At 42.5% G+C, this 23,501-nt stretch overlaps 1 protein-coding gene across 11 annotated transcripts in view; it reads left to right on the top strand.

Annotated features, from left to right (window-relative positions):
* Nucleotides 1-23,501, top strand: part of DLGAP3 (DLG associated protein 3) — a 764,134-nt gene that overhangs the window by 541,171 nt on the left and 199,462 nt on the right. For 6 of the 11 annotated variants that reach the window (XM_069756808.1, XM_069756806.1, XM_069756814.1 and 3 more), the window contains one exon: nucleotides 18,958-20,169. The exons of the other annotated variants lie outside the window; for them this stretch is intronic. In XM_069756808.1, the coding sequence (XP_069612909.1) occupies nucleotides 18,958-20,114 (1,157 nt within the window). In that variant the 3' untranslated portion in view covers nucleotides 20,115-20,169. Of the gene's footprint in view, nucleotides 1-18,957; nucleotides 20,170-23,501 lie in introns of those variants that run through there. 11 annotated transcript variants of the gene reach the window in all.

The raw sequence follows: 23,501 nt of genomic DNA, 5'->3' as shown, positions 1-23,501 counted from the left end.
GAGATAGAGCTAAGTTTCAGGGGTTGTCAGGGGGTACATGGTGATGTTCCATTTCTGTCTATTTCATCATCCACCCCTTCTGAGGTCCCAGATTTCTTGTCGGATTACCGGGATGTATTTGATGAGCCCAAGTCCAGTGCCCTACCTGCGCATAGGGATTGCGATTGTGCTATCGATTTGATTCCTGGTAGTAAGTTTCCTAAAGGTCGACTGTTTAATTTGTCTGTGCCTGAGCACGCCGCTATGCGGAGTTACGTAAAGGAATCCTTGGAGAAGGGTCATATTCGCCCGTCGTCGTCGCCATTGGGAGCAGGGTTCTTTTTTGTGGCCAAGAAGGATGGTTCGTTGAGACCTTGTATTGATTACCACCTTCTAAATAAAATCACAGTCAAATTTCAGTACCCCTTGCCGCTGCTGTCTGATTTGTTTGCTCGGATTAAGGGGGCTAGTTGGTTCACCAAGATAGATCTTCGTGGTGCGTATAATCTGGTGCGTGTTAAACAGGGCGATGAATGGAAAACAGCATTTAATACGCCCGAGGGCCATTTTGAGTACCTGGTTATGCCATTCGGGCTTTCCAATGCTCCATCAGTATTTCAGTCCTTTATGCATGACATCTTCCGAGAGTACCTGGATAAATTCCTGATTGTATACTTGGATGATATTTTGGTCTTCTCGGATGATTGGGAGTCTCACGTGAAGCAGGTTAGAATGGTGTTCCAGGTCCTGCGTGCGAATTCTTTGTTTGTGAAAGGGTCAAAGTGTCTCTTTGGTGTTCAGAAGGTTTCATTTTTGGGTTTCATTTTTTCCCCTTCCACTATCGAGATGGATTCTGTTAAAGTTCAGGCCATTTATGATTGGACTCAGCCGACATCTCTGAAGAGTCTGCAAAAGTTCCTGGGCTTTGCTAATTTTTATCGTCACTTCATCAATAATTTTTCCAGTATTGCTAAACCGTTGACTGATTTAACCAAGAAGGGTGCTGATGTGGTCAATTGGTCTTCTGCTGCTGTGGAAGCTTTTCAGGAGTTGAAGCGTCGTTTTTCTTCCGCCCCTGTGTTGTGCCAGCCAGATGTTTCGCTCCCGTTCCAGGTCGAGGTTGATGCTTCTGAGATTGGAGCTGGGGCTGTTTTGTCGCAAAGAAGTTCTGATGGCTCGGTGATGAAACCATGTGCCTTCTTTTCCAGGAAGTTTTCGCCTGCTGAGCGTAATTATGATGTTGGCAATCGAGAGTTGCTGGCCATGAAGTGGGCATTCGAGGAGTGGCGTCATTGGCTTGAAGGAGCTAAGCATCGCGTGGTGGTCTTGACTGATCACAAGAACTTGACTTATCTCGAGTCTGCCAAACGGCTGAGTCCTAGACAGGCTCGTTGGTCGCTGTTTTTCTCCCGTTTTGACTTTGTGGTTTTGTACCTTCTGGGCTCTAAGAATGTGAAGGCGGATGCCCTATCTAGGAGTTTTGTGCCCAACTCTCTGGGTTTGCCTGAGCCGGCGGGTATTCTCAAAGAGGGGGTAATTTTGTCTGCCATCTCCCCTGATTTGCGGCGGGTGCTGCAAAAATTTCAGGCTAATAGACCTGACCGTTGCCCAGCGGAGAAACTGTTTGTCCCTGATAAATGGACGAGTAGAGTTATCTCTGAGGTTCATTGTTCGGTGTTGGCGGGTCATCCTGGAATCTTTGGTACCAGAGATTTGGTGGCTAGATCCTTTTGGTGGCCGTCTCTGTCGCGGGATGTGCGTTCGTTTGTGCAGTCCTGTGGGATTTGTGCTCGAGCTAAGCCCTGCTGTTCTCGTGCCAGTGGGTTGCTTTTGCCCTTGCCGGTCCCGAAGAGGCCCTGGACACATATCTCTATGGATTTTATTTCGGATCTCCCCGTCTCTCAAAAGATGTCGGTCATTTGGGTGGTTTGTGATCGCTTCTCTAAGATGGTCCATTTGGTACCCTTGTCTAAATTGCCTTCCTCCTCTGATTTGGTGCCATTGTTTTTCCAGCATGTGGTTCGTTTACATGGCATTCCGGAGAACATCGTTTCTGACAGAGGTTCCCAGTTTGTTTCGAGGTTTTGGCGAGCCTTTTGTGCTAGGATGGGCATTGATTTGTCTTTTTCCTCAGCTTTCCATCCTCAGACAAATGGCCAAACTGAACGAATCAATCAGACCTTGGAAACATATCTGAGATGTTTTGTTTCTGCTGATCAGGATGATTGGGTGTCCTTTTTGCCTTTGGCTGAGTTCGCCCTTAATAATCGGGCCAGCTCGGCTACTTTGGTTTCGCCGTTTTTCTGCAATTCTGGTTTCCATTCTCGTTTCTCTTCAGGGCAGGTTGAGTCTTCTGACTGTCATGGTGTTGATACTGTGGTGGATAGGTTGCAGCAGATTTGGACTCATGTGGTGGACAATTTGACATTGTCCCAGGAGAAGGCTCAACGTTTCGCTAACCGCAGGCGCTGTGTGGGTCCCTGACTTCGTTTTGGGGATTTGGTTTGGTTGTTGTCTCGTTATATTCCTATGAAAGTTTCCTCTCCTAAGTTTAAGCCTCGTTTCATTGGTCCGTATAGGATTTCTGAGGTTCTTAATCCTGTGTCTTTTCGTTTGACCCTTCCAGCTTCTTTTTCCATCCATAATGTATTCCATAGGTCATTGTTGCGGAGATACGTGGCGCCTGTGGTTCCATCCGTTGATCCTCCTGCCCTGGTTTTGGTTGAGGGGGAGTTGGAGTATATAGTGGAGAAGATTTTGGATTCTCGTATTTCGAGACGGAAACTCCAGTACCTGGTTAAGTGGAAGGGTTATGGTCAGGAAGATAATTCCTGGGTCTTTGCCTCTGATGTTCATGCTGCCGATCTGGTTCGTGCCTTTCATTTGGCCCATCCTGGTCGGCCTGGGGGCTCTGGTGAGGGTTCGGTGACCCCTCCTCAAGGGGGGGTACTGTTGTGAATTCTGTGGTCAAGCTCCCGCCTGTGGTCATGAGTGGTACTTCGGCTGGTTCTGTCCATGAGCTTCCTCTGGTGGATGTGAGTGGGGCTGCGGCTTCTGAGTTTCCTTCCTCAGGTGACGAGGTTAAGTCGTTAGGTGCTGCTCTATTTAACTCCACCTAGTTCTTTGTTCCTGGCCTCCAGTCAATGTTCCAGTATTGGTTTTGCTCTCTCCTGGATCGTTCTTGTGGCCTGTCTGCCCTGCATAAGCTAAGTTCTGCTTGTGTTACTTTTGTTTGCTATTTTTTCTGTCCAGCTTGCTATATTGGTTTTTCTTGCTTGCTGGAAGCTCTGGGACGCAGAGGAAGCACCTCCATACCGTTAGTCTGTGCGGAGGGTCTTTTTGCGCCATCTGCGTGGTTGTTTGTAGGTTTTTGTGCTGACCGCAAAGCTATCTTTCCTATCCTCGGTCTATTCAGTAAGTCGGGCCTCACTTTGCTAAAATCTATTTCATTTCACAGTCATTATATGTGGGGGGCTGCCTTTTCCTTTGGGGAATTTCTCTGAGGCAAGGTAGGCTTATTTTTCTATCTTCAGGGCTAGCTAGTTTCTCAGGCTGTGCCCGAGGCGCCTAGGTCTGGTCAGGAGCGCTCCACGGCTACCTCTAGTGTGGTGTGATAGGATTAGGGATTGCGGTCAGCAGAGTTCCCACGTCTCAGAGCTCGTCCTATGTTATTAGTAACTATCAGGTCACTTTGTGTGCTCTTAACCACCAGGTCCATTGTGTTTCTGAATCACCAGTTCATAACAAGAACCCTATTCCTTTGAGGGGCATTGATGCTACACCGCTGGCTAAAAATAAACCTCAGTTTTGGACACAGCTGACCATGCGCATGGCGCCAGCCCATCAGGAAGATTGTCGTTTTCTGGTGTTGCATAATTTGCATGATGATATTGTACTGGGTTTTCCATGGTTACAGCTACATAATCCGGTGTTAGACTGGAAATCCATGTCTGTGACTAGTTGGGGTTGTCAGGGGGTTCATGATCATGTTCCTTTGATGTCAATTTCCTCTTCCCCCTCTGCTGAAGTTCCTGAGTTTTTGTCAGACTTTCAGGATGTATTCGATGAGCCCAAGTCCAGTTCCCTTCCACCGCATAGGGACTGTGATTGTGCTATTGACTTGATTCCAGGTTGTAAGTTCCCTGTGCCGTGTTTCTTTTCTCGAAAGTTTTCGCCTGCAGAACGCAATTATGATGTCGGCAATCGGGAGTTGTTGGCTATGAAGTGGGCATTTGAGGAGTGGCGACATTGGCTTGAGGGGGCCAAGCACCGTATTGTGGTCCTGACCGATCATAAGAATCTGATTTACCTCGAGTCTGCCAAACGGCTGAATCCTAGACAGGCTCGATGGTCCCTGTTTTTCTCCCGTTTTGATTTTGTGGTCTCGTACATTCCTGGTACTAAGAATGTTAAGGCGGATACCCTCTCTAGGAGTTTTTTTCCTGATTCCCCTGGGGTTCTTGAGCCGGTTGGCATTTTGAAGGAAGGGGTGATTCTTTCTGCCATCTCCCCTGATTTGCGACGGGTTCTTCAGGAATTTCAGGCTGATAAGCCTGACCGCTGTCCTGTGGGGAAACTGTTTGTTCCTGATAGATGGACTACTAAAGTAATTTCTGAGGTTCATTGTTCTGTGTTGCCTGGCCATCCTGAGATTTTTGGTACTAGAGATTTGGTTAGTAGGTCCTTTTGGTGGCCTTCTTTGTCACGGGATGTGCGTTCTTTTGTGCAGTCCTGTGGGATTTTTGCGTGGGCTAAGCCTTGCTGTTCCCGCGCTAGTGGGTTGCTTTTGCCATTACCGGTCCCCGAGAGGCCCTGGACACATATTTCTATGGATTTTATTTCCGATCTTCCTGTTTCCCAAACAATGTCGGTTATCTGTGTTGTCTGTGACCGATTTTCTAAGATGGTTCATTTGGTGCCTTTGCCTAAATTGCCTTCTTCTGATTTGGTTCCGTTGTTTTTTCAGCATGTGGTGCGTTTGCATGGTATTCCAGAGAATATTGTGTCCAACAGAGGTTCCCAGTTTGTTTCTATGTTTTGGCGGGCCTTTTGTGCCAAGCTGGGCATTGATTTGTCTTTTTCTTCTGCATTTCATCCTCAGACAAATGGCCAGACTGAGCGAACTAATCAGACCTTGGAGACCTATTTGAGATGCTTTGTGTCTGCTGATCAGGATGATTGGGTGGCTTTTTTGCCATTGGCCGAGTTTGCCCTTAATAATCGGGCTAGTTCGGCTACTTTGGTTTCGCCTTTTTTTTTTAATTTTGGTTTTCATACTCGTTTTTCTTCTGGGCAGGTTGAGCCTTCTGACCTTCCTGGTGTGGATTCTGTGTTCGACAGGTTGCAGCAGATTTGGGCTTATGTGGTGGACAATTTGGTGCTGTCTCAGGAGGAGGCTCAACGTTTTGCTAATCGTCGTCGGTGTGTTGGTTCCCGGCTTCGGATTGGGGATCTGGTTTGGTTATCTTCCCGTCATGTTCCTATGAAGGTATCTTCCCCTAAGTTTAAGCCTTCGATTTATTGGTCCTTATAGGATTTCTGAGATTATTAATCCGGTGTCCTTTCGCCTGGCGCTTCCGGCCTCATTTGCTATTCATAATGTCTTCCATAAATCTTTGTTGCGGAAATATGTGGAGCCTGTTGTTCCCTCTGTTGATCCTCCGGCCCCTGTATTGGTCGATGGGGAGTTGGAATATGTTGTTGAGAAGATTTTGGATTCTCGTTTTTCGAGGCGGAAGCTTCAGTACCTTGTCAAGTGGAAGGTTTATGGCCAGGAGGATAATTCTTGGGTTTCTGCCTCTGATGTCCATGCCGTTGATTTGGTTTGTGCCTTTCATCGGGCTCATCCTGATCGGCCTGGGGGCTCTGGCGAGGGTTCGGTGACCCCTCCTCAAGGGGGGGGGTACTGTTGTGAATTCAGCTTTTGGGCTCCCTCCGGTGGTTGTAGAGGGTAATGCAGTTGTGTCTGGATTGCAGGAGTGGACATGTGTTTCTACTAATTGCAGGACGGACTGGGGTATATAGCTTTGCAGGATCCTTTAATCAGTGCCAGTTGTCCATTGTTCTTGAAGGATTCACTTCCCTGCTGGTCTCTCCAGTTTGCTGTGTTTTTCTACAAAGATAAGTCCTGGCTTTGTTTTTTCTGTCCACCTGCAGTGGACCTTATAGTTCTGTGCATTTTCATGTTTTTGTCTTGTCCAGCTTGGTCTGTGAAGGATTTTTTGCAGCCTAGCTATTTCTCTGGAGATGCAGATATACCCCCGTGTCTTTAGTCAGATGTGGTGATCCATATTTTCTGCGGTGGATATTTTCTAGTGTTTTTGTACTGACCGCATAGTACTCTGTTCTGTTCTTTCTTTTTAGCTAGTATGGCCTCCTGTGCTGGAATCTGATTTCATATCTGCGTATGTTTTTTCCCTCTCCTCTCACAGTCAATATTTGTGGGGGGCTATCTATCCTTTGGGGATTTTCTCTGAGGCAAGATAGGTTTCCTGTTTCTGTCTTTAGGGGTAGTTAGATCTTAGGCTGTGCCGAGGGGTCTAGGGAGAGTTAGGTACCCCCCACGGCTGCTTTTAGTTGCGCTGCTAGGTTCAGGGTTTGCAGTCTGTACAGGGACCACTTTCTCCAGAGTACGTCTCATGCTGCTCCAAGGCCACCAGATCATAACAATGCTGTATGTGTGGAGAAAACCAGGCACTGTTCATCACCTGTCCAATACAATCCCAACAGTGAAACATGGTGGTGGCAGCATCATGCTATGGGGGTGTTTTTCAGCTGTAGGGACAGGACGACTGGTTGTCATTGAAGGAAACATGAATGCGGCCAAGTGCAGAGATATCCTGGTGAAAACCTCTTCCAGAGTGCTCTGGACCTCAGACTTGGATGAAGGTTTACCTTCCAACAAGACAGTGACCCTAAGCACACAGCTAAAATACCAAAGGTGTGGCTTCAGAACAGCTCTGTGACCATTCTTGACTGGCCCAGCCAGAGCCGTCACCTAAACCCAATTGACCATCACTGGAGAGACCTGAAAATGGCTGTCCACCAACGTTCACCATCTAACCTTATAGAACTGGAGAGAATCTGCAAGGAAGAATGGCAGAGGATCACCAAATCCAGGTGTGAAAAACTTGTTACATCATTCCCAAGAAGACTCATGGCTGTACTAGCTCAAAAGGGAGTTTATACTCAATACTGAGCAAAGGGTCTGAAAACTTATGACCATGTGATATTTCAGGTTTTCTTTTTTAATAAATTTGCAAAAATGTCTACATTTCTGTTTTTTTTCAGTCAAGATGGGGTGCAGAGTGTACCTTAATGAGAAAAAAATGAACTTTTTTGAATTTACCAAATATCTGCAATGAAACAAAGAGTGAAAATTTTAAAGGGGTCTGAATACTTTCCATACCCACTGTACAATCCTCTTTTATTGCAACATTTTATCATTAGTGGACACATCCTCCTCTATATGTATTACAAAGTGGCTTAAGTGAGTGCAGTAACATATTGATATGTAATTGTAACCAAATATATCTAAAAAGTGTCTACAAACTATGTATATGAAATATCTTTGTTTTGACACAGTCATTTGTTATAATATTGCAATATTGTCAAAGAGCAATTTCACCCTTGAGTTGTTTTTTCCTGTGAGTATGACTGGAAATAGCTCTTTTAGGACAAGTTACCTATTTCCACTTAAATAATAAATGTCAGATCCAACAAGCATTGCAGCAACAAAGGGGAAGTACAGTTTTATTGTATAACCAGGCAGATTCATTCTTCCAGGAGGATGGGCCAGTGACAATAAGTGCTGTAATGGCGTATCATTTTCAGAAAACAGTTTTTTGCTAAAGAAGTCACTTAAAGGTTTTAAGAATGGAGGAAAAAAGGTATAAAGGGCCTATCAGTATTTTTTTTAATTTAACGGAAAAATGCTCTTTATATAGCAAAATTGTTAATTCTCTGATCTTAGGTCCGTTATGTTTGCATTATTTATTATAGAGATTGCAAGTAATAGATACGGTAACTTTTATCTGTACAGGTTTCTATATTCCACCCAATCAAATTCCATCTAATTTATAAAATTAGCATTATCTAGTTAATGTTTTCTTGAGGAGGTAACCTGTTCACTCTCCTGACATTTTAATAAATACTTTATGATATACTTTAGCAATCTTCCTGAAGTAAAAATGCAGGAGTTTGTTTTTTTAGAACTCTGATTTGTTCCTTTGCTATAATAGAAAATTTGCAATAACTTGATACCTAGGTATGTTGAAAAGGCGAATGCAGATTGTGTACATCTGTATCCAGCTGAAAAGGGGAATGCAGATTGTGTACACCTGTTTCTATCTGTAAAGTGGAATGGTAATACTCAGTTATCATTTTATTCATACATTTCTAAGGAATAACTGAGGAACAGTACGATGCAGAATATAAAAAAATGTGCTCCACAGTTTTTTTGTATGGAACATAGAAATATTTATTCAAGTAGACATGTCAGAAGTGGGGGTGGGTTCTCTTTAAAGGGTTTCTTTGTGAAAGTGAATAAAACCCCATCCTAGTCACTTGTCAGGAAGAGTTGCAGCAATCTGAAGAAAGGAGAGATGATCTGTATCATAAACACACATACGGTACTTCCATTTTCTGAGAAAAAGGGCTGTGATATGAGAAGAAATATATCTTCTCTGACCATGTCTGCACATGAAGGACTAAAGGTACCGTCACACTCAGCGTCGCTGCAGCAATATAGACAACGAGCCGATCGCTGGAGCGTCGCTGTTTATGTCGCTGTAGAGACGTCAAACACAGCAACTCCAGAACGATGCAGGAGCGATCCAGTGACGTAACGGCGACTCACTTACCGTTCTCGCTGGTTGTTAGCTCTATGTTAAAACATTGCAAGCATTGTTGCTTTTGCTGTCAAACATGACGAATCATGCCGACCTGACGAGCAAATAAAGTTCGGGCCTTCTAGCTCCGACCAGTGATGTCACAGCGGGATCCAGATCGCTGCTGCGTGTCAAACACAACGAGATCGCTATCCAGGACGCTGCAACGTCACGGATCATTGTCGTTCTCGTTGTAAAGTTGCTGAGTGTGAAGGTACCTTAAGGCTGGAGAAAAAAAATCTTTGGATTCAGTCAGCCAATGAGAAGATTTAATTCTACTTCTGTCACAGCCCTTCTCCAGCAGCCTACTGGTATGTGTGCTTATGATCCATCTCCTATGTGAGACACAGTTCTCTGGAGCTGTGTTTCTGCAGACTTCAGTCTGTCCTGACACAACTAGGATGGACTGCAGTTTGAATTACATGAGAGGAACAATTTTATTACATTCTTGGCAAGCCCCCTTTAAACATGCAAAACTATACTTAAATAAACTTCACATTCAAATGAAAATTGATTACTAGTTGCAATAGCTTTTGAAAAGAAAAATGTGTGATCTAAAAAGTAATCCGGTTGACATAATGTGATCAGTTATTAGTATCACCACAAATTTACTTATCATAATTGCCTAAATAATCAAGGCTTGATCCTTTCGATGCCTAATTTGGAGTAAAGATGTTTGAAATGTCTAAAAAAAATCTGCATCTTTTGCGCTTTTGTTAGGTTTGAGAATTTTATGAAATGTAAAGAGGGGCATTGCTAAGAAAAGCCAATAATTTCAACATAATTTGTGCTATAAATTACTTCAGAAACTTACTCCAGTCCATGACTCGAGTACATATATTTTTTGCTGGCATATGGCAGCTCAAAGATGCACCAAACACAATAGGAGGCATGTGCCATCTTAATGATTATGGTGTATCTTATTCCAGGGGGCAAAATGCCGATCTTGATGATTCAGCCCTTAAAACTTTATCATTTTTCTGACTTTTTCAGTTAAAGCTTGGTTCAACGTTCTATGCTTTTTGGCGATGCCAAAATCTAAGTTATAGCCTTTATATTTTATTTGCAGCAATTATTTTAAAGTTATGATGATTTACATATGTTCTTAAGGGTAAATGTTAGTAGTGTAGGCTTAGGCTTCTTTCACACTAGCGTCGGAATCTCCCCGTCGCAATGCGTCGGGGAGAGATTCCGACGATAGCGTTTGCTGCATTGCACACTGGGTGCAGTGGATGCTTTTTTCCGGCGCATCCGCTGCCCCATTGTAAGTTGCCTGGAGGCGGGGGCGGAGTTCCGGCCGCGCATGCGCGGTCGGAAAAAGCGGTCCGTCAGGAGAAAAAACGTTACATGTAGCGTTTTTTTCCCCCGACGGTCCACCAAAGCACGACGCATCCGTCGCAAGACGAATGCGAAGTGTGGCAATCCGTCGCAAATGCGTCGTCAATAGAAGTCTATGGGGAAAAAACGCATCCTACATGCACTTTTGCAGGATGCGTTTTTTCTGCAAAACGACGCATTGTGACGGATTTAAAAAAACGCTAGTGTGAAAGTACCCTTAACTGGTTAAGTCCTTTTTGAACTGAAACCCCAATTGAAGAAAACCTGAAGCCATAGGCCCTTCTTTGGGAGCTGAGAAAGTCAGAGTGTATTTCTATTAATTATTACGGTTATACAAATTGCTTATGTACAGTAATACATAGCCATAAAGTGAGTGCCATACAATTTTAGAAATAATATGTTTGGGGAAACAACTTCTGTACTGACTGTATTTCAGCAAAGTTTGTGTTATATTGCTTAATGCAGACAATATATTTTAGTGACACGAGTACTTTTTTTTATTCTTCCTTGAATATTAATGTAGGAATATAAAAGAAAGATTTACGGAGATGCAAAACAACCCTTAAGCATTGGATGGCACAGAAATGTAAATGTCACTATAGCTCTAGTGAGATAAATGCTGTACAGATATTGTTTTTGCGCAGGTCTATTTGTCAAAGATGTTGAGCTTGATGCAGTTGATATTGTAAGGCCATTGAGTTTTCAATAACGAAAATCCCTTGTAATGTCTTTGGGTTTTCTGAAACTTCCACTGTTGAGAAAGCCTTTAAAGAGGCCAAACTTCTCAAAACTGGTTTGTGTTGTACAATTGTACAGATGATAAAGATGTTACAATGAAAAAGATTGAGTTCTGGAAATTCCTGCATAATAAATTATACTTTTACATGAAAAATTCATATTTCCTAAGATACATAACGAAGAGAACTTAGCAAGGCTCACAGCTCATGCACTGCAACACATATAGAGACTGTTTTAGGATGGATATGAAAAAATCTTTGCATGAAACACATACAGTCTCTGTTTCTGGACAGATATAAACCTACATTAAATCCATCTTTGACTTCTTGAAACTAACTATCCTTGATTTTAGACTGGAATACATCAATTTCAGAGTTATTGAGTCCCTTTACATACATATCATCCATAACATTGACGTTGGGGCTCCTAAAATTTGCAAGAAACATTAAGGAGTATCATTTGTACAGATAACACTTACAGTTGTGGCCAAAAGTATTGACACCCCTGCAATTCTGTCAGATAATCAGTTTTTTACTGAAAATAATTGCAAACACAAATTCTTTGTTATTATTATCTTAATTTAATTTGTCTTAAATGAAAAAAAAACACACAAAAAGAATTGTCCTAAAGCCAAATTGGATATAATTCCACACCAAACATAAAAAAGGGGGTGGACAAAAGTATTGGCACTGTTCGAAAAATCATGTGATGCTTCTCGAATTTGTGTAATTAACAGCACCTGTAACTTACCTGTGGCTTCTAACAGGTGTTGGCAATAACTAAATCACACTTGCAGCCAGTTGACATGGATTAAAGTTGACTCAACCTCTGTCCTGTGTCCTTGTGTGTACCACATTGAGCATGGAGAAAAGAAAGAAGACCAAAGAACTGTCTGAGGAGTTGAGAAACCAAATTGTGAGGAAGCATCAGCAATCTCAAGGCTACAAGTCCATCTCCAAAGACCTGAATGTTCCTGTGTCTACCGTGCGCAGTGTCATCAAGAAGTTTAAAGCCCATGGCACTGTGGCTAACCTCCCTAGATGTGGACGGAAAAAAAAAATTGACAAGAGATTTCAACGCAAGATTGTGTGGATGTTGGATAAAGAACCTCGACTAACATCCAAACAAGTTCAAGCTGCCCCGCAGTCCAAGGGTACAACAGTGTCAACCCATACTATCCATCGGCATCTGAATGAAAAGGGACTGTATGGTAGGAGACTCAGGAAGACCCCACTTCTTACCCAGAGACATAAAAAAGCCAGGCTGGAGTTTGCCAGAACTTACCTGAAAAAGCTTAAAACGTTTTGGAAGAATGTTCTCTGGTCAGATGAGACAAAAGTAGAGCTTTTTGGGCAAAGGCATCAACATAGAGTTTACAGGAGAAAAAAAGAGGCATTCAAAGAAAAGAACACGGTCCCTACAGTCAAATATGGCAGAGGTTCCCTGATGTTTTGGGGTTGCTTTGCTGCCTCTGGTACTTGGACTGCTTGACCATGTGCATGGCATTGTGAAGTCTGAAGACTACCAACAAATTTTGCAGCATAATGTAGGGCCCAGTGTGAGAAAGCTGGGTCTCCTTCAGAGGTCATGGGTCTTCCTGCAGGACAATGACCCAAAACACACTTCAAAAAGCAATAGAAAATGGTTTGAGAGAAAGCACTGGAGACTTCAAAGGTGGCCAGCAATGAGTCCAGACCTGAATCCCATAGAACACCTGTGGAGTGATCTAAAAATGGCAGTTTGGAGAAGGTATCCTTCAAATATCAGGGACCTGGAGCAGTTCGCCAAAGAAGAATGGTCTAAAATTCCAGCAGAGCATTGAAAGAAACTCATTGATTGTTACCGGAAGTGGTTGGTTGCAGTTATTTTGGCTAAAGGTTGTGCAACCAAGTATTAGGCCGAGGGTGCCAATACTTTTGTCTGGTCCATTTTTGGAGTTTTGTGTGAAATGATCAATGTTTTGCTTTTTGCTTCATTCTCTTTTCTGTTTTTTCATTTAAGACAAATTAAATGAAGATAATAATACCAAAGAATTTGTGATTGCAATCATTTTCAGGAAGAAACGGAGTATTCTCTGACAGAATTGCAGGGGTGTCAATACTTTTGGCCACAACTGTATATTCAGCTTCCTCGTTATGTACTGCAAGTAAGACTTCCTTTGATTCCAAAAAAGTGTAAAAAAAATTAAGAGCATCAAAACATAGTTAACATTTAAAAGGCAATGCTACTTGTGAGATCAGTTTATAAAAATACCTTTATACAGACACACATACAAATAAATGCCATACAAATACACAATAATTCCCACAATACAAGTTATTTTTCCTTTCGAATGTTAATGGACTATATTGTGATAAATATAATTTCCCTTTTCTGACCAGATTCTTATCAGAGTCCTATCTATAAATCTTTAAAGATCATAAAGGGTAGTTCAAATGCTCTACCTTCAGGAGGGCACTACTCCCTGGCTTCCTGTTTGGCCAGTGGTGGTAAGCTCCTGAAGTTCGAACCAGTGGTGTGAAAACGCTGCTAGTCTGAACTGTTGCTCTCCCATGCAGAGAGTAGAGACGGCTTTGTTGTTGCACAAAGAGACAACACACACAGGCTCTTAGGTCTGACGGATCCAGTAATCCGGCCAGGTTCAAAGCACCAGAAGAAAATGCTAAAGCATAGCACCTACAAGTGGCGCACATTACTTGCCTAGGTAACCGACCACTCAGAGACTGTAGGTTGGCCAGTAATGTAGGCAACCAGCTGTACACTATAGACAGCTCAAGACAAACCCTTTAATGGAAAAATCAACCAACAATTAATGATAAGCTGTAGTTGACGGCGTATGTCCAGTTTTCCTGTAGCACCATTACATGCAAAAAGTAGTATTGAACAAATGCTATTAATATGGGAAATCAATGCAATAAATGAATGTCATGGGATTATCATTATGATAGATTCTCTTTGAAAGTGTGCTCCACTCCATCTAATAGAATTGTCCCCCCACGATTAACTATTCCATTTGAAAATGGATTTTGTAAATCATACAGCCCCTTGAGTCTTTGTAATGTGTGGAGAGTAGTGTTGAGCATTCCGATACCGCAAGTATCGGGTATCGGCCGATACTTGCGGTATCGGAATTCCGATACCGAGATCCGATATTTTTGTGGTATCGGGTATCGGTATCGGAGGTGTAAAATAAAGAATTAAAATAAAAAATATTGTTATATTCACCTCTCCGGCGGCCCCTGGAACATCACCGCGAGTTACCGGCGTCCGGCAGGCTTCTTTGTTCAAAATGAGCGCCTTTAGGACCTGCGGAATGACGTCGCGGCTTCTGATTGGTCGCGTGCCGCCCATGTGACCGCCACGCGACCAATCAGAAGACGCGACGTCATTCCTCAGATAAATTCCTAGAATGAGTGCCTTAAGGACCTGTGGAATGACGTCGCGGCTTCTGATTGGTCGCGTGGCGGTCACATGGGCGGCACGCGACCAATCAGAAGCCGCGACGTCATTCCGCAGGTCCTAAAGGCTCTCATTTTGAACAAAGAAGCCTGCCGGACGCCGGTTCCTCGCGGTGATGTTCCAGGGGCCGCCGGAGAGGTGAATATAACAATATTTTTTATTTTAATTCTTTATTTTACACCTAACTATGGATCCCAGGGCCTGAAGGAGAGTTTCCTCTCCTTCAGACCCTGGGATCCATCAGGATACCTTCCGATACTTGATGTCCCATTGACTTGTATTGGTATCGGATATCGGTATCGGCGATATCCGATACTTTTTGGGTATCGGCCGATACTATCCGATACCGATACTTTCAAGTATCGGACGGTATCGCTCAACACTAGTGGAGAGATATCAGAATACTCTTTGCACACCAAAACAATATCATATGTACAGTTTAGAACCCATTGGCCTCATTTGGTCATTTATAAATCAACTGCTTCAGCTTCATGCTTTTTGACAAATAAATCTATCAATTGGTTACATTTTTTAAAGCCAGCATCTACAGCATATTTCACTTTATAAGTCAATTGCAAAAGTTTTAACATAATGGCAACATCCTGCTGCTGTAATGCTGAAAAAACTACGCTACAGTAATTAACAATGTGAGGATACATGGAAAGCCAAATAATATGTGACCAACAAGTCATTTCAGAGTATTCTTACATTGACCAGCAATGGACTGGCCATCAGGTCTGGACTGTGGAAGTTTACAGTAGTGACTGAGAAGCTTCATACTTGCATACTGTATCACTTCCTAACAGATGTCACTGTCATACAGACTCCTGTTCCTGGCTATTTTCCTCTTGCCTGCACTTCAATGAATTTCAAACAGTGTGTAAATTAGATCGTGGGAGTCGTGAGGACAGCGAGTGACAGGGAAGGCATGCCTGATATTAATCTGTATTAGGAATTCATGGTTGCACAAATAGAATTTTTTAAAGATCTACTGTCTTCAATTGGCAATCATTGTTTTATTTTTCTAAACTTAGACAGCTAGGCCCAATATTCAATGGAATAGAATTAGCAAAAGAAGCCGTGTAATTTGCAAAATAGTGGGCCTAGCAACTTCTATGGGGTCCAGCTCTCCCCATAGTTTATTTGTGGAGACCCCCATGATTTTGCCAGAGAGTGGAAAGGGAGGAGAATCAAAGAAAAAAGGAAATCAACATTTTCATGAGGTTTTCATTTCCTGAGCACACTTTCTGTTGATGGAGGCCATAATGGACGGAGTTTAATTAGTTTACGTTTGGCATTTCTAACACCTGGTACATTTTTAATTTTGAAATGAAGATTATCAGAAAAAGTCTACCTTTTAATAATAAAAACAAAATTTTTTAGATCAATTTGCTAGTCTCTGTGGAAGCAAATTAAATTGATATTATTGAAAACGACAATTGGCGTTCTACAATATGATTGTTTATAACAAAACAGAAGTTCATTTCCAAGAACTCATGTTATTAGATGCTGCATTACACCATCTGTAAACATACTGTATGTTCTTCACTTAATAACGTCATGATGTATTTTTCAAACTAGTTAAGATTTGAAAATACAGTTCAGCCAAAACCTAAATGGTCTTCATTAAAGCTAACACAGGTGCCATCATGTGGCAAAACTGCATTCTTAGTCAGGGATATATTCACCTCTTCCACATCACTCAATGGTAAAATAACATCTGCTTCATCTTTTGCTAGAGCAGTTTTTCTTTTTCTGCAGTTTGATGGAAGGTGACTTTTGTGAACATTTTTTTTTCGTAAAGTGGTAATACTAGGTAAACTGTAAATTGTATAAAATCTTCTCTCAGGGTAACTTGTACTTGTGTATGTGGCATTTTCATGTAGGCTAAGTGTTCCCAGTTCCAGTATCTTTGTACTTTCATCAGCCCATTGTATTGTTGCACAATTACAATACAAAATATCCTTTATATGTCACACCTATGTTGTTTGATGGCTCAATGCTGTGTTCATGTCAGATATGTTTGCATGTAAAGCCGAAAATTAAATTGTATCTTGAACTGTGTTGTTTCACACATGGTAACAATAAGGCTGAGGCCAGACGGCTACTTTGGCCACGACACAGCCAAAAGACCGCTATGTGCATTTGCTACATTGTAACGCAATGTGGTCAGATTGTGAACCCCAAGGTATCAGGATCATGACTAGCAAGTCACATAAAGTTGGATTTTTTGCAATTTGCCTAGGGTGGTCACTGAACCATAGAAGACGACCACTTTAACCTGCCTTGTGCTGCGTTGTAGCAGTGTTGTCAAGTGATCTTTGGCCCCGTAACCTGTGTTGCAGCCAAAGTCACCATCTAGCCCAAGACTAAGGCCTGGGCTACACAGAGATTTTTTGTTATGTTACTGCTAATGAAAGACAACTACAGTCCACAAGATTGTATACAACTCAAGAGTATCACTGTATATTGCAACTGTGTCTGAACAATTTAAAAAAAAATGATACATGGAGACTTTCAGCTAAAACATGGCTTGTAGAGCTAGAAAAGACGGTTATGTAGATGTCATTAACAAGTTACTTATAAGCTTAGAAAACCTTGCTCTATCTGTGAGCTAGAGGTAACTTATCAATGGACATATATTTTTAATTCTGTGAGAAACCCGAAAGTACTTAAAGAAATTGTATGTTATGTATTTGCATTCCAAAGTTTACACTTGGAGGTCAAAGTACAGATGTTAATTATTATTGCAGAACTAGGCCACTATAGTCACCTTTACGTGAGTCACTAGGTAACTTCTTGAATTTAGTTGAGTTTGGTTTTATCTTGATTAAAACTGTTTTGTTTCTCTAGTGCAATGTGCAGTATTAATGTTCATCATAAATGCTGGGTGTATTATCTGCCAAATGTTTACACCACTCTTGTAGCACACAGACACAAGCAATAGTTCTTGTCCCTCCTGATAGCATACTTAAACCTCACTTAATGGTTACAACTACAGAAAGAAACATTTGTTCAACTTGAGATGAATTGCGTAATAATTCCTTACTAATGGTCCAAGTGATCATTTGCCCCTGTCTAACAATGCCTGTTAAATAAACAGTTATTATTTAAAAGCTCCATATAATAAGCCTTCATCCTTACCCTCAGTATAATATAAAATGGTAACCCCATCTAATAAATATCAAGAGAGCCCCAGCTGTGGACACAGATCCAGCGGCCTCGGCTATGCATGATGTACCAAGAGTCTCAACACAAGACATTGGGTGCCTGGACCTTCGGCAAGATTTAAAGAGGAGCTTCCCGATCAGGGCTGCCAGGAGGGGCCACCATGCTCATAACCCCCATCCCAGTAAGAGGGAAGGGTTCTCCCTTCTTGCATGTTGTGCAGGATGGTGGGTGAGCTGGAAGGCATCAAAGCTGATCCAGGTAAGCTCAACAGACTTCAATATAATGCATTGTACTAAGGGACATATCTGTAGTTTTAGCAAAGACAGAAGAAAATTAGTACATTAGCTGATAAATTCCCAATCGATTTTTGAAGACTGTAAACTTAAGTGTTTTCTTACCTGAAAAAGCCAGGTTTCCCATAGTGGTTTCCTTAAAAGAAAACCACATTAATCATAATAAAGTTATATCTAAATAAATTGCACGTTCTATGGTAGCCTGCTTAAATGAGATAGATTAGTGAGAGGTGCTTCATTACCCTGTAACATTACCTTTTTAATGATACAATCATTTCTTAAGACATATTGTACATTAAAATACAGTAGAATAGCTACTTACCAATGATTTAGCTGTACGGATATTTTTCTCTCAGCTCAAACACAGAGTATCAATCATGATGCCAGCCACCCAATCCAGCACTGCGACTCCAGGCAACCCTCTTCTTTAGCTTCTGCTGAAGGTCCTGCACCCTGAAATCCATAGCCGAGGCCAATACTCCCTGTTTTTTTTTGCTTTCTGGATTCTGTAGGCAACAGCAGGGGCTAAAGGCAGAGCAGGTCAAGATGCTACATGGGGAAAAGTCTGTACACTGCAAAGCACATCATGTCAAGGATTATAGAAGACGCATTTTGTGGCCTGCTACAATTCTAGGTTTGCTAAAATACGTGTTTGAAAGTGGGTTCAAATAACTAAATGATTTAGTGTAAATTAAATATGAAACACATTTCCTTTGAACTTTGTCTGCAAGTATGTTTAAATGCAATGTAAGGGATTTGTAAGCTGTGTTGGAAAAATCCCTTTTACTCAATTAAAAACATTTTACAGAGGTATCGTTCAATTTTTTGCATTACAGAAATATTTCCCCATGCAGAATCTTAATATTTTTGAGGTCATACAAGCCCAAAATGTTTTAAACAATTTTTTTGTTTTTAAAAAACCACAAAGACTTTCGCTAATCAGTAGACCAAAATCTGAATCCACAAGCACTGGCTAGATAAGGCATTTTTGCAGGGTATTAGTGTTAGATCAATGCACTAGATTTTAGTTTTTTCAGGAGCTTCATCCTTGTGCTATGTGGTTTACCATTTTTTCTGCTTTATTTCCACAGCATCATCACTGCCAAATCAAAGGTCCCCTATGAGATCAGCATTGTCACCACCTCAAAGAAGTGGCACATTAGTAACATATAGTACTACATCAGTAGAAGGAGATACAGAAGACCAAGAGCTAGAAAGCAGAAGATGTCAAGGAATGATTATGAATCCTTACCTTGAGCACTGGTCCCCAACAAAAGAGGAAGTACGGGTGTCTCTCACTGTGGGAAGACAGATCAAACAGTCTTTTAGGCGTGTTTCTCCAGGTCCACTAGCTTCTTCCACTGAAGATCCTCTCTGCTATCTTTCAGCACACACAGGTTGGGGGGATGAGAGTGACTCAGATATTCCACCATCTGACAGGGTACCTGAGTCAGCAGAGTCTACACAGTCTGAGAGAGATGGAGGTAGTCAGCAAACAGAGATTGGTTCTTTGCCTGGAGGAATGGTTTGGCCTTTGATGCAAGACCACAGAAAAGATAATAATGGGGAAGAAGATCACCAACTTGCTTCATCTCAGCGCAGTGAACATAGTTGTAATGAATCCCTTTTGTCTTCTGAGTATCCTGAGGGTGACCAGGCCTCTAGTGCCACAATGCCAAGAAGGTTAGGACGCCCTCGTGCTAAAGATGATAGAAGAGCTCGTTGGAGAGCTAGTCTTCATCGCCTTTTGCAGCTAGAGAAATTGAGGGACCAATTATACCGTCAAGAATTGGCTTTAAAAGAAGAAGAAATGACCCGGCAGCGTGAGGAAAGAGCAAGAGATAGAGAGCTTCATCGTCAGCTACTTGGTGTGCTAGGTGATATCCGAGATGAACTTAGGAAAAGAAGGCAAGAGAGAGCAATTGCTCAAGATGGTCAGGGTCCAGAAGGCAGGGGAACACCATGCAGTGGCACTGCAACTACTACCCGAAGGGCTCGTGGTGGACTAACACGTCCAAGAGGGACACGCATTTCTTCAGTTTCAGCCACTTTGCCCTGTTCTTTTGCTCAATTCTTTCTTCAAGATCCAAGAACTGGGTCTTCTATGCCAAGCACTATGGCCAGGGGTAGTGTCGAAAATCCCACCTGGGCAGGGAGCCGACTTATCGGCCCTCTGCGCAGAAGAGGACAACCTCGTGGCCGCCCCCGTGTCCACCCAAAACCAGTGTTGGGGGATATCCATGGATAAATTAAGAACTGGCCTTTTTCATGTTTTACAACAATAAAGAAGGTGTTGAAAATCATTTGTCTTTTTTATTGATGTGACTATTTCTGTTCATATAAGTTTTGTGAGGTCCTTTGCTTCTTAAAATAAGGTTGGACGTCTGATATAAGTTACATGTAACAGATTTGAATCACAGAACAGAAAGAAAGAATATTTGATAGAATTGTTAAGACCTGAAACACCATGAAACACCTTTCAGAGGTAGGCTGGATTCCCATGCCAGTTTTTTTTACCATGCACAAACAATTAATGGTTTTTCATGTCGATGAATTCGATTTTCAGCCATTTTTTATCTATGTGCCGTTTTTTTACTATAAAAAAAAGCTACTAGAGGTTGTCAAGATTAATTAGCTAGTGAAAATAGACGGCAAAATAATAATTAGACAAGTTTGATCCACAAACCGGATTAAAATTAGACATTTCACTGTTTTTTGCATACCAGGCATCAGAAAAGATGCATAGATAATAATGGGTAGGTGTTTTATCCACTCACACAAAAAACAAATAACAAGAGGAGAACACGTGCAGGAAAACTGAATGAGTGAATAGGATCTAACATTCAGTTACTACCAATTTAAGTGTTGCATGTGTTACTTCTTTAGATTTGTAAAAGTTATGGACACCTTTGACATGGAAAAATATTTTTATACTTTAGTTATTAGTTAACCTTAAGTCTAAACAGTTGTACTAACTTTCAGACAGGAAGCTTTACCTCTGATGTAAAGTTACAACCAACTCCTCGTGTGTATGTCCTTTCCAGTATATATATATGCTGAATGTCAAGTTCTTCCAGGGTATTGCTGCCTTCACTAGCTCTCTTGAACCTGCAGAATTTCATTACTTTACTGGTTTCTATTTCTAATGCATTTGACGTCTTATGACCTCTATACTTCCCTTCCCCTTTCCCCCCTCCACCAAATGCAGACTTTGTCTTGTGTTGTTTTCACCCTATCTACTCTGGTTATTCCTCAACTTCCCTGCTGACTCTGTAATGGTAGCTCTTCTCGCAGTTAGGAGTACCTGTCACTCCCTCCTCTCTCAGAGCTGGGGTCTTGAGAATGCAGCATGGTTCCCCCCTCAATGCCCTCTAAACAGCCTTCAGGTACGTTGAAGGTAACACATACACTATGGCTTACATTTGTAAGAAAAGCCATAGTGCTGCACTAGATCCATGATTTCATCAAATACTACTTGTATTCCTTCCAAGGACCCCATAAGTTAGGTCCATGAGGCTCCAGAACATTGTTACATTTGTTAACATATGGGGCTATTTATTCTCATTAAAAATTATTGCATTCGTGATGGAGTCTCCTACTTAGATGTGAACAGGCCTAAGAGTTTTACACACGGAATGTATTTCTGAATATTGCAGGGATTGTTGAACTTCAGCCTGCTGGGAGGTGAAGAAGTCACCTTATCCTAATGAGATATATTATATAGTTTCATGTGTTATATTTCCTGGTTTATAAAATTAAAGATATGCTGGTAAAGTATGCTTTAATCGGTAAATGTAAGAATCTAATGACGAAGAACTGAGATCATCGGTTTATGAGCTAACAACTGTATTTAAAAGGAATCTGTCGCAAGTTTTATGCCTTATAAACCTGGCCGAGCACATTTAAAATCATGTAAATGAGGTTCCTACAACCCCTTTAGAGTTTGATAGGTGCCCCTGCATACCTCTGAAAAAATACATGTCCTGCGCTGTCTGTAAATTGTGTGAGCCCGTCCTATAGGCGAATCCAGATTGTGATCAGCGCCACCCTGGTACCTTAAAACTCTGCCTCTTCTATCTGAATGGAAGTGGATGACGTCTTTCCATCATTAACACAGTGCTGAAAGTCTCGTGCTGGTGCAGTGGAATTAGAGACCGGCTGTTAGGACTGGCGGAACGCACCAAGACAGATGATATAGATGCGTTCGCAGTCCGGGGTCCACCGTGCAGGTGAAAACCTGCTGCTAGCAATTTGCAGACTATATGGCGGTACACAAAAGTAAAAGTATACACGCGTGGGTTAAACCTCACCCAGCGTGAAAGAAGCAATCCTGTTAAGTCACAGGACCGCGGTACCGCACCTAAAGCGCGAGCAAGTAGTCAGCGAACTCAACCCCAACTAGGATTGAAGTCCGATTAGACCCTTGCTGGCACAACACCGCAACTGGGTGTGTAAGGAAACTGAATAACAGTATTAAGGCACAAGAGTGCATGCAGTGCCGCACTGACGAACGCCACTAACCACCCAGGCTTGGGTAAGGAAAGCACAGAGGAAGTGCACGGCGCCGTACTGGCGGTCACAGCAACTGGACGCTGTAATGTGTGATTCGTGCTGTAGGCTAAGTCGGGCGCTAGATAGCAACCATACACCTTCCGCGAACAGACATTCAATAGGGTAGGGGTATCCAAGGACGACTTGCACTCACAACATACACACATTAGCAATTGTTAGACAATACAAGCGCATGGCCGTGCGGTCATGCGCAGTTTATATAGTTACAGCACAGGAAGTGGTTACAGCACTTTTGCCCTTCCAAGACCTGCCAAGAGGACCAATGGAATGTGCTGCAGAGCCTGAGCACATGACCCTTGATCTCCAACGGGAGATCTTACCCTGGGCATGCTCAGTACGTGCAGACAAGGACTTAGTCCCAGAGAAGTCCGTTCGCTGCTGACCAGCACTGACTTTAATGGCAGAGACTGGAGAAGCAGCAGTAACTCTCAGAACAGAGTGAGAATGAGCAAGACGCTGGGACCGACGTCTTTGCTGAGCAGACTCCACTGCGGCTGGACAAGAATGGGAGACCGCAGCGGAGGTGGCTCGAGATTCCCCCTGTGCAGAAGCGGGAACTCGACCCCTAACATTACCCCCCATCCTAGGGCCCCCCCCTCCTTGGGCCTTGCTACGTTCGAAGGCAGCAATGAGCTGTGGAGCCCGAATGTGCTCAGCAGGCTCCCAGGATCTATCCTCAGGACCGTAACCCCTCCGGTCCACCAAATAAAATTTTTTGCCATGAAACACCTTGTACCCCAAGATAGCGTTCACCTCGTAATCGTCCGTAGACCAACCCGACGTCCCAGTAGATGATTCAGAAAACCAGGACATGTAGACGGGCTTAAAGGGACTCTGTCACCTGAATTTGGCGGGACTGGTTTTGGGTCATATGGGCGGAGTTTTCGGGTGTTTGATTCACCCTTTCCTTACCCGCTGGCTGCATGCTGGCTGCAATATTGGATTGAAGTTCATTCTCTGTCCTCCATAGTACACACCTGCACAAAGCAATCTTGCCTTGTGCAGGCATGTACTATGGAGGACAGAGAATGAACTTCAATCCAATATTGCAGCCAGCATGCAG

The sequence above is a fragment of the Ranitomeya imitator genome, chromosome 3 (genome assembly GCF_032444005.1).
Source record: "Ranitomeya imitator isolate aRanImi1 chromosome 3, aRanImi1.pri, whole genome shotgun sequence".
NCBI classification, from domain to species: domain Eukaryota; kingdom Metazoa; phylum Chordata; class Amphibia; order Anura; family Dendrobatidae; genus Ranitomeya; species Ranitomeya imitator.
The sequence above is the reverse complement of the archived record's forward strand: the minus strand, read 5'-3'. Positions and strand labels throughout refer to the sequence as shown.